The sequence below is a fragment of the Mycteria americana genome, chromosome 1 (assembly GCF_035582795.1).
Source record: "Mycteria americana isolate JAX WOST 10 ecotype Jacksonville Zoo and Gardens chromosome 1, USCA_MyAme_1.0, whole genome shotgun sequence".
Lineage (NCBI taxonomy): Eukaryota > Metazoa > Chordata > Aves > Ciconiiformes > Ciconiidae > Mycteria > Mycteria americana.
In genome coordinates this window covers 109,804,136-109,816,224 of record NC_134365.1, presented here as the reverse complement: position 1 = coordinate 109,816,224, position 12,089 = coordinate 109,804,136, and the positions used below count along the sequence as shown (strand labels likewise).

General features: G+C 36.7%; 1 protein-coding gene across 1 annotated transcript in view; it reads right to left on the bottom strand.

The window, feature by feature from the left end:
• ROBO1 (roundabout guidance receptor 1) overlaps positions 1–12,089 on the bottom strand; it is a 751,137-nt gene that overhangs the window by 61,008 nt on the left and 678,040 nt on the right. The window contains exons 9-11 of the mRNA XM_075516480.1: positions 6,298–6,306; positions 3,469–3,593; positions 1,392–1,563 (exon numbers count right to left, since the gene is read on the bottom strand). Coding sequence (XP_075372595.1) covers positions 1,392–1,563; positions 3,469–3,593; positions 6,298–6,306 — 306 coding nt within the window. The remainder of the gene's footprint in view (positions 1–1,391; positions 1,564–3,468; positions 3,594–6,297; positions 6,307–12,089) is intronic.

Below are 12,089 nucleotides of genomic sequence, written 5' to 3'. Positions count from 1 at the left end.
TTACTTCTTGTCCCAACCTGTTGCAATGCACTGTGAGGCCATTAGTATCTTTCTCTGCAGAGATAGTCAAAATAAGCTCATTTATAGTTTGTATTTGACTTCGACAAGTTTGTAAAGAGCTTTGCAGTTGCCAGTGGTAAGAGGCTGACCAATCTCTGCTCCACAGGAGAAATCCAATGCCACTCAAATCCATGGCTAATTTAAATGCTACTGAAGTTGATGGCAACTTCTATTACCTTTAGGAATACCAGGGTACCATTCTGCATATCCTGCCTTCACTTTTATAAAAGTACCAAAAAAATATTGTCCCAAGGCATTATACAAAACAACTACCCATCAGATCAATCCAGAGCATACAGACATAGTAAAGGAAATATATTTAAATTAATTTGAATTTTTCCAAGGTCAGATGGCATAGGTCATTAACAGAAAAAATCTTAATTGTCTCAATTTTCTTTTTAAAATTATTTCTCACCTTGCCATGGCCTTCTCCCCAGTGAAAAATGGATAAAAGTGGATTAAGAAATGTGGTTTACCACTTGTGAAAAACCAGAAAGGATGCAGTCCTATTCCTCCAAACAATCTCAATCCAGCGGGTGTAAATAAACAATTTTATTCTCCAGGTTCACTGCATGTTTCCAGTACTGCATTATTTCTATGTTTTCTATAGGGCAAAGGCCTAGTTTATGGAAACTCTCCTCAGACAACAGCTTCCCTCTCCTCAAAGTCTCTCCACAGACTGCACTTAGCCTCTTTTTCCATAAGTGCTAACATTATTATTTTGCCTGTGTATCTTTGCTATTAAAAATATGAAGTATTGCTGATAATTGGCAAAGTGGCCTCACATCAGCATATATTACTGCTCGCAGTCATGCTCCCTGTAGCTTTTGCATCTTAATTTTTTTTCCCAACCGCTCCTAAAAAGGAATGTATAATAATACTCATTTGTATGCTATTCCACTGACTTCCATACAGGTTGAGGTTTTTCCCCTGCTATAGTGCAATATTAAAAAAACAGGGAAAAAACAGGTAAGTGGAGATGCTAAGCAAACAGACACATAATAATAGGGATAAAGAGCTAGGTAGCAAGCAATCTGAAAGTAAACTAAACCTATAGTGGGGGAAGCTAAAAAAGAGCCAGGTAGATTAACAGATCTGACAAAAATCCATAAACTGCAGTATACTTGCAAATACAAAATGGAAATATAGTGTTACACAATATCCAAAATTTTAAACCCCTGACAGTGACGGCCAAACCAGGATTTTTATGTTCAAAGACACGTGCAATCTGCATTTATACAAAGCAGATTTCAAAGTAGTGTCATATCATCCCACTGCTGTCTTCAAATAAATATAAAAACTTGGAAATGATAAAATAAAGGTATCATTACCATCAGTAACCTCCAAGTAGGCTTTTGTTATGATACTTCCTGCAACATTTAAAGTCTGGCAGATATAGTACCCAACATCAGATCTCTGGACATTGGTGATAGTGAGGTCTCCTGTCTGGGAAACTGAAAATCGGCTGGATGACTGAGGGGGCTGGTATGAGAAAAGCAGATTCTACAAGATGTATAGGAAAGAAAGTAGGAAAAAAGGGTTAAATAAATTCAAACATCAATAATCTTAACTTTAATATATCTAAACAAATTCATCTTTTCACATTATACATAAAACATTCTGCTCTTCATGTCTTAAGCATGTCTATACCACAATGTGAATAGCTTTTATAGGATTTTTTTGTGATAAAATAGGTGCAGATATGCACATATAATTGTGTAAGTCTTTTGGGATTGCTCTGTCACCCTCTGTGGTCAATGCTGGGCTTTACACAAAGTATAACAGGCACTAGCGAAGATGTTATATGTACAGATACCATAATGGTGCAAGCAACTGTGGTGAACCTAAGTAATTTGCTTTAACATCCTTTTTTAGAGCTTACTCCAGGGCATTCTATTTATTTCATTTAAATGCAGATGTTGGTCTACTTACTTGTATTTTAACTTTCGTCTTCCTAAGAATGTAGCAGTTTTTAAAAAGAGATGCCGTTTAGGTCTCTCTAATCATAGTGTTTGTGTTCTATAACGAGTCCTATAATATAGAACTAAATTCTATGCCAGTTTCTACTTAAGATAGTTTTGGTATGAAGTACATAGTATTTACCAACAGTGGTCAAAAATCAGAACTGCAATCAAAGTAATATAAGTTTTTTTACACTAAATACCGATTCTGAATTTCTACCTCTGGCTGAACAATTTGTGAATGAGAATACTTTAAAGTCACAGAGGCTATTTTTTATCTCTCTTTCTTGCCTAACTACATTTTGCATTTCCAAAAATCATCCAAAGGAATGGGATACAACATCCTCTACTTCAGTATTAGCACTGACCTCCTCCTCCAGTTCCCTCAACCATCGCAAGTGGTCACCACTCAGAGTTCAATAATGAGCCAGAAAAATTATTTACTAGACTACACTTGGGAAAAAAAAAATTCCAGGTCATACAAAAATACAAACGTAATATACTGGTATATTATACCATTGAAGATTATCATCTAAATTTGGTTAGCAGTCTAGTTGTACTTGGGTATTTAGACAGAAATGTTGCAAATGGAGTAAGAAAGCCAGTCTCTAAGAGTTCTCAATTTCCCTGGCCTATTATTTTGTAACACAAAGAATCCTGTCATATGCTATTGCACCATTCATTCCTTCATTCACAGGAAAACCAGAATCCCATATTCCTTCTTTACCTCCCAATAAAGAATACTCCCCTCCTTCAAAAGATGACTCTGAAAGAAAACTGTGGTTCTCTTGCTGTGCTATATTGTGTTTCACCCACTGGCTTTCAAGATCCGTTACAAAGAAGCTGAAAATATTTTTCCCTCCCATTCAAATAAGGAAGCTAGGAGAAAAAGTGACCCATTCAGGTATGACCTGTCAGCCAACTGACTGAGTGGGAAAGTAGATCTCCTTAGCCCCAAACTAGAGTCCTATCCATGCAGTGATGCAGACCAATACAGCAAATAGTTTAGTTTGCCAGGCACGTACAAACACATGGCAAACTAACAGCTGCACCATAAACCCAGAGCCAAACTTTCTGAAAATTTGAGAGTGTTTGGGAGTTCTAACAAACTTCAGCATTAGTCATCTCTTCATCTCTTAAAAGTTCTCCCCGTTAGGTGAAAAAGATTTTCATAGTAGTGAAACATGGAAAGTTTCTAGTTGTGACATAGATTATTTTCATATTCATGGAGAAAATGGGAGATTGAGCAAAACATAGATATCCTTTCTAGTAAGGCTGACATCACCTAGCATGCATGTGACTTAGAAGTAGAGAAGAAATATCCAGCATCTCCAAGCTCTAGACCTGTTTTCCACATCTTTAAAACAACAATTAAAATATTTTTCTCTCATGTGACATCATCTCTTCAAGAAACTGCCAGGAAGAAGGGACGGAAAGGCTGTTTTACCTGACTTCCCTCTCTCCGCCAAAAGATGGCTGGCTGAGGGTTTCCAGTTGCTTCACACTGGAAAGTCACCGTTCTCCCCAGTGCAGCTACCTGATCTCGAGGCTTTACAACAAACTGTGGAGGCTCTGAAAGGAAAATATAAAAAAAAAAAAAATCACACTACTATCAGAAGACCAAAGTTAGCCTATTTGAAAGCACAATTTGCCTACTGACATGAAACGGTGTAAAACAGAATAGTTACGTTTCTTTAATAAGGAGAGGCAGCACAAAGACACATCATCTCTATCAGCCACAGCTTGGGCATCACTCAGATCATCTCGTCTGTGGCTGGACCTCCCAATTAAAACTTGACTGTGCCTCACGTGCTTTTATTACTGACCACTTATACAAGGAAGTAAGTCCCACCGACTTAATGAGACAACTTGCAGAGCAACAGTCACCGATATGAACAAATCTGTTACAATTTGGTTTTAAAGGAGGAGTACGGCTACAGGTCAGAATGGAGAAATCTTTGAGGGACAACTGGCCCACAGGCCACACTTTGTCAAGGGCTGCAATAAACACTGTTGAGTAACTATGAATTTGGGCTTACATGCACAAAAGTCATCATCTTTGAATTAGGAAAGCTGAGGAGAGAAAAAGCCCTTAATTGTTTACATGAGACTTTTGATGTAGTCGGGGTCTCAAAAGAATTTAAAGTCAAAAGCCCCAGAAATACTATTGAACAAATTATAACCATTTAAAATCTTCAGTCCAATTACTGAAGACGAATGAATTTAAAGGAACAGCAGAGCTAAATGTCTTTCTCATTTACATAGGCAAGGGCATGTTCAAACAAAATATATATGCAAATGAAGGCAAATTTGAAACATCTGCTCAGCCTAACATTATAAATACTGCCAGCATTGTCCAAACTGTTTGATTTATACAGACTTCAACAACCCCTTCATCCAGTAGTAAATAGAATGTCAAAAAATCATGTCAGTCACATTAAAAAAAAATCAGCATAGGTGACAGCATTAGATATCTTGATAGGGCTAGCACAGAAAAAAAATCTAGCTTATTTTATAGGCTGTTATCTCTCACTTCTTGAAAAAATGTGCATTAAATGAAAGTCCATTTACTTATTCATTTCCAATTCCTTCTGATCATCTGTCCAAAACTAATTATGCTCTCCCTCTTCTTTGGGTTGAGAATAAAGGGGATGTTTTGAATCCGACTTTAATAACTTAAATGTTTTTCATGTTTTTTTTTTTCCTTTCAAACATTTCTGTATTTATGAGATTTTCCTTTAAAAAGAGTGTGAATCATATAATTTAAAGATATCACTCAATGTGTTTTATAAACATCAAGTAATTGTGGCTTTAGCTAGAACGAATTCAGTAAAACTCAAAGCCCTTTCTAAAAAAATTGCTTTCAGTGTTCCTGTGGGCCAATACTTTCAGTTATCTGTTCCTCATGCCTTGTGTCTCTGCTCCCTGTTGAGTTCATATTAGAATATACTCTTCCTATGACCCTCCTGCTTTGGAAGGAATTTTTAAAGCACAACATATTATTTACATCTGGATGCAAGTGCTACCTTTTCTAGAATTTCCTTAGATAAGAAACTACTCAAAGTGAAGGTGAGATTGACCTACAGTAATTAGCAGACTTCAAAACATTTAGCTCTGAAACATTCCATCAATACCTTGGAAGAAGACGTGGGAAGACTTTGACATGACAGCATGTTTAATTTAGAACAGAAGGTGAAACTGTTGGGGGTTTGCCACAGGGTTGTAAGGTATGATGGGGAAAATGGAGATGAGGGTGAAGCACCTTTGTTATGCTGTTGGATTCTAATAACAAGAATAAATTTAGCATATAGTTAAGTTTAGGGCTTGGCTGGTTCTGTACTAGTCTGTGACACAATGCCACACAAAATGGAACTGAGGGTTTCTAAATCCTGTGCTAGTGCATAGAATTTATAAGGTTTCAGATTTCATTGAACTTGAGAATGGGTACAGCTATAAAGATATTAAAATGGCTCTGACCACTGGAGAAATAGCTGAATGCTTGTGATTCTAGAACCTGAAGATGACCATTCAGGGACTACTGAACACAAAAAATGAGGGGAAATTCAGTCTTTCAGGTAACCATGGTAGAATTTATAAAATGTAAATAGGTATATGTCTCTCTAGATATTATTCTAAATATGTATTTTGTATGTATCTTATTCTAAATATATATGCGTATTATGCATATGTGTATTATTCTAAATCTATTGCCATTAAGGTAAATAATAAAAATCCTATTAGCTTCAATGTCAGAAGAATTAAAACAGGGTTAAGTGAAACTTTGTATTAAATTCCATTCAATGTTCACTGTACTGGAAGCATTTTCACTGTCTTTTTTTTAACTTCAGTTTTCTTTCATACCTTGGTTCACATACATGTGGTATGTGATGAATATACTGTAAAAAATGCAGAAATAATAATCCGCTTAAGGAAAGAACAACTTCTATCCTTCAGACCTTTAAAACAAAAATTATTTTTTATAGAACACTTTGAAGTTCAACCAATGCAGTCACTGAAGAAAGAAGACATTAGGATTTGACTTGTTACATCATGTAAAAACAGACAGAAAGTTAGCAACCCATTACCTTTCTCTTTGCCATTAAGTTACCCATACTTCATGCAGAATTTATTCTGTGCGATGTGTCTTGTCAATAACAAGTAAAAGATGGGAGCTGACTGGTTGAAGGACATGGAAGGGGATGGATGGGAAGGGGAGGAGAAGTTCCCGTCACAGTGATACGATGACTAGAAGATGGCCAATAAAATTTCAACTTACCAGACACAACTAAAAACAAAAACAAAACAAAAAGAAAACATGGAATAAATAAAATTGAATAGACATGAAACGAAGCAAAGAATAAAGCAAAATTAAAAAAAATAAATAAAAAGGACCCTTGGTAAGGACCTTAGAAAGCACACATATATTCTGATATATGAAGAATAGGTTTAAAATGTTGAACCACATTTTATTTGATTTTTAAGCAGAAGTCTCTATCAAATGCTGAAAGCAGGCTGTAGACGAAAATGGGTAACAGATTGAAATAATAGTCAGGCAACCTGGGTTCTACTCCAAGCCTTTCCAATGAACTGTTGTGTAACCTTGAGTAAAATTTTTTTTCATATTATCATTATTTCTCTGCATCAAGTTATCTCCAGTAAATATCAATCTGCAATGTTGCTGAAATGGAACAGTGACATTTACACCCTTTCTAAAGGATCCAAACATCTACAAACGGAAAATACTTTTCTGAGGCTAATAGCTATTACAAAGGAAGTTTATTAAAAAATTAATAATATACTGAGGCATTTAGCCCACACACCAATCTCTTTAGTATAAGATCGCTGTATCAAGGTCACAATGCTCACTATTAAACTGCAAATGCAAATTAAGTCACGATTAAAATTAATTTGAAAAGATTCTTAACCTTCTTCTCCCCCCCAACCTTGATTTCACTGAAATATTCAAAACCAGAGATTTATTGAAAAATATTAGATTTTTCAACAGAAATTGTCAGTGGTAAATTATCTAATATTAAATTATCTTTCAACCATAGTTGAAAATTTTCATAAACTTTGACATGGCACAGATCCTGGCAGGCTAACTTCGCTTATAAAAGAAAGGCATGTTAGCAAGCATTCCAACCACATATCACTAATTGAAAGAACAGATTGAAAATAAAAATGTAAAAATCACGCATTTCGAAAATATACACAGATACTCACAAAAAAGTCAATCAAAAAAGGGTAGTTGGTATAATTACAGTTAAAGTCCAAAAACATATAATTTTTTTAATGCATGTTACAAATACCAAGCCCTTCAACACTTTGGTCTTATCGCTTTATGTTGAGAGTAAAACGGCTATTGTTCAGCAGGGTATACTTTCATATCAAGTAGGTAAGCACCTGCAATACACCATCCTCTGATAAAACACATGGAGGAAACTAATAATATCCAGCCTGCCAACATTCATTAGGCATGAGGAATACTGTCTTACTGTTCAAATAAACACAGAGGACTCCAGGTGTATTATGAAAATGAAGCAGAAAGAGAATCAGATATAATATTGGAATTTGCACCATGTTGAAGCCAAGAAGCTGCAACTGAATGCACCAAAACCAGATCATATAGAGAATTTGGGTTTTATGTTATTAGAGGCTTTTTTTTAGGAAATAATTCCAAACAGAGGAAGTTGAAATTACCATTTTTCAAATATTTGTGTTTCAATTTTAAGGAAGTATTCTGGATGTATGTTAGCCTGCTTTAAGTGTGTGGATTCAGTATTTCTCAAAGAGAAAATCAGCATGCATTATTCTGCTCATGTTATCTGCAAGTCTATGATTTGTAAGAGGAGTGGCCCAGAAATGATACACAAGAATTCCTGAGAGAAATATGCTCGTCCCCAAGACTCAGCTCCTAGCTACTCTTGATTGTGTGTAAGTATATTATCCAGTAACCATTCCTTTTTAACTGAAAAGCTCTCTACTAAACTTGCAATTACAGTCTGACCTGCTCTGGAATTAGAAATGCTTCTCCATAAAACACAACTCATATTCTACGTGAAATAGCCTGATAAGAGACTTAATGGGATGCAATTCTTGCACAGAGGAAGTAATTCTAAATTACCAATTCTCCATTACTCGAGTAATGCCAAAAAGAGAAAAGTTCAGCCGCCTTGGTAGCAATGCAAACTGCCTAAGCCCTCTACTGAAAGCTCACTTGAAAATTTCTAACAGATAGAAATCTGTCTTGATTGCTCAATTACATTTCTACAAATTAAATTAACTTGTAAGTGCTGAATTTCCACTTTTCTTTTTACCAGACGGTTTTGTTATTGTAGGTCAAAAATAACCCTGTCAAGAAAATGCCCACCTGTAAAAACAGAGGGGATACTGATACATGAAAATAAATCCCTGTAGAAACAGGGCATCGCATTGGTTGCAAATCTGTGGCAAGGGCAAAGGGTAAAATTTCATAGAAAAATTTAAACAGTTCTGTCAGAGGGACATCATGTGGTTTAAAGGAACAACAATAATACCAACAACTACAACAAAGACCACTTTCTTAGTTTGATTTACATCGTATTGATATCTAAGGTTACTAAAACTGAGAAGTAAATAGTTTTTCCTCTATTATGTTACCTTCTATTTGACAGCACTTTCAATTATAAAGTAAATTAATTTTCCCTGTGCTAATCATGGCTTTTCACATGGCAATTAGGGGGAATAACCTGTTTGTAAAGACAGGAAGTTAGCATGTAAAACCACAAATACCAAAGGAATAATATTTTTGCCTTTCAAATAATTTCCTTGACATGTGAGGTTTTTCAGGGAAGACGTGTCCAGTCACTGAACAAAAAACAAAAGAAAAGTGGTTTCCAGACTAGTGACGTGATCTTTTAATGCCTTACTCTTGCCAGCAATCCCGTCAACCTCACTGGGACTATTGGTATCATTAAATCCACTCACAGGAGCAGGAATTTGCAGTTTTAGGACTTAAACTACAGACTAGTATAGTTGCCAGATGTTAACGGAGCAACTGTTGTATTTGACAGATGTAGTATTGTAGGGTCATAGGATAATCAGGTTGGAAGCAACCTCGGAGGTCTCCAGTCCAACCTCCCGCTCCAGCAGGGTCAGCTAGGGGGTCAGACCGGCTTGCACAGGGCTTGATCCAGTTGGGTCTTGAAAACTTCCAAGGACTGAGAATGCACAGCCTCTCTGGGCAACCTGCTCCACTGCTTCACTGTCTACCCAGTGAAGAAATTTCTCCTCGTCTCCAGCCTCGATCTCCCTTGTTTCAACTTAAACCCATCGTCTCTTGTCCTCCCACCATGCACCACTGTGACGAGCCTGGCTCCGTCTCACCGACAACCTCCCTGTAGGTATTGGGGGCTGCTGTTATGTTGCCCCCGAAGCCACCTCTCCTCTAAGCTGTGCAAGCACCATTCTCTCAGCCCTTCCTCACAGATACATGAGACCTCAACATGCTGTGTGTAATGCCTACATCTCTAAATAACACATTTTGTAATTCTTCTCACAAAGGTGAATACAAATGCTCATCTAGTGTTTCTCTGTAACTAATTGGTTTCCTCATATTTAGAATGAAATATTACAGGGTTGTGCCTGTTTCTTAGTCTGATATTGGACAAGCTATAAACTTCAAGTACCCCATTCTTGAAAGCTGTGGTAGTAATTGTCTACCTCAAAGAGACTAAAATTATAGAAATTTTCATTCATTTATACTAATAAGGTGCTTTTGAGATCCTGAGATTCAAGGTGGTACTTAATTACTAAACAGTATTTTGTTCTGCATACTAAATACTCATCAATTATTGTTCTGACTATTACTATTTATGAATACCTTCCAAGTGCTCAGAAGATATCTTGTTATTCAGCTGACACAAGCTGAATACTTTCGATTTAAGCTCAACGTGTTTCATGTTTGATTATTTAAATAAAAATCTACACGTCTTCAAGGACTGCTTGACACCCACAGAGGCTATTATAAAGGAAGTAAGAAACTATAATTCTACGCCAGAGAACTGAAACAATCCCAACCTTCAGACCAGTAATTACATACAACAATCAAGCTCATATACAATCTTTAGCTTCTGTATAGATCCTTGGCCATATAACTTATCTAGGAAATGGCAGTCACAATGAAATTTAGATTGCTTTCAATTAATCTTGTGATACATTAATCCCAGTTCAAGTGAAAAATATCAGAGGTTGAACGTGCCTGTAGAAACAAACTGGTAGGAGATGGGACGTAAGCATGAGCCTATGTGCTGGAAGAGACAGCAGAGCTTGGGAGCAGGCTTTTCTGACGCGGCTGGCCAGGTGGAGACTAGACCGTGTGAGAGGAGAAACTCCAGAGCTAGCAACAGAGATAGTATAGAGATAGCTACATTATCTGTCATGGAGCATTGCAGTTCTACAGAATGGCTGAAACTCAGCTGTTTATAATCTCGGTATGAAATGAGTGGGTGAGAAACCCACTGTTTATAACCTCTGTCTGAAATGAGTGGGTACAGAAAATTTGGGTACTAGCGTTACATGCAGAGCAAATGTTAGAGTCTGAGTACGTTTAGCAAACTGGTCAAACTCTGACTGCTCGCTCCTTAAAAGAAATAAAGACATTCTGAACAATTTTATTTTCCAATTCCTTCCCTAATTCCAAACAAAAACTCAGCTAAAAAGCTGCCAACCTCTTCTGTTCATAAATATGTTTCATTGCTACGCCTGCTAAACTCTGAAATCTAATTAACTACTTTTTACCTTCAAGTACCTGAACAAGGACCATTGAATGCCTTTCTGCAACATGACTACCAGATATTTATGTTGGTGTTTTGCAAAAACTATTATTAAGGGAGATAGTTTAAGACAATGTGCCATGTTTCATTTCCTATCTAGTGATTTGTAGGCTATTTGTTCTTATCAAAGCAATCTGAAACACCCAATATCCTTGATATGCACATCTCTCTACAGTCATTTGTGGAAATTATCACTTTCTACAGAGAAATAAACAAAGGCCAAAATCTCTTGTTCTGAAAAAATATAAATGCTGCCATTCAGCTGTCTCCTGGCTTCAACCTGTGAAAAATACAGGAAAATAACACCAGGTGCATTATAAAAGAACTGGGGTATATCGCTTTTCATCCTCATTGGTCTCTCTATTTTCAGCTGTCACTTCTTGAGGTCTAGATACATATACAAATAATTCATATTTTCCCAGAATTTCTGCTAAAATTCACATTCAGGTAAGACCAGACTGGGACACCCTTACTCACCACGAATGCTTTCACAGTACATAGTCCCAGAGCACGAAGTGTGATACAGTGCAGTACAAACTTCTGAGGAAAGGTCTAACAGTCTGGCGCCAAGCATGCCACAGCCATATAGTTGAGGCAAAATGTTTACATGAGATTTTTGATGTTTCAAATCAAAAGTGATGACTTGTAATTCCAAACCCCCAGCAAGGGAGTGATTGTGGTTTATTACATTCATGATGACTGGAAAAATTCTGTTTTGGATTGCTGCTGATGTGTCAGATAAGCACTTCTTAAGTTTAAAGGAACAAGTGACTATGGAAACTTCAAAGTTACTACAGGCAAGAAGATAGAAATCTAACTGATTGGAAAAGAAACAGATGAATTGTTTTCTGTAATGGTACTGTAAGTATGAGAATGAAATTAAGAAAGAAAGCAGCTGATGGAGTATTAGGAAAAATAGTTCTGATAGTAAGATCACCTTTAGAAGTAGTGGAAACCTAGAAACCCGTAACACATTTCAGGTTCATGCACAGAAAAGTTAATAAAGGGAAAATCTCAGAATCGATTAGCTGCTGTGTTCCTTAACACACTTCCCAATGAGGTTTTATTTTTTATTTGTATTTATTTATTTTTTGTTGACAATTGACCCACATTCCCTCTTCTGTCTGAATAGTGAAGGCTTGTCACACGCCGGGCAGTGGCTCAGAAACGGGCTGGCTAGAGCCTGTGCCCTACACCCCAGTGCCGCTCTGGGGGTGCTGGTGGGCTGCCAGCCGCCCGTTTCACTGTGCACTGA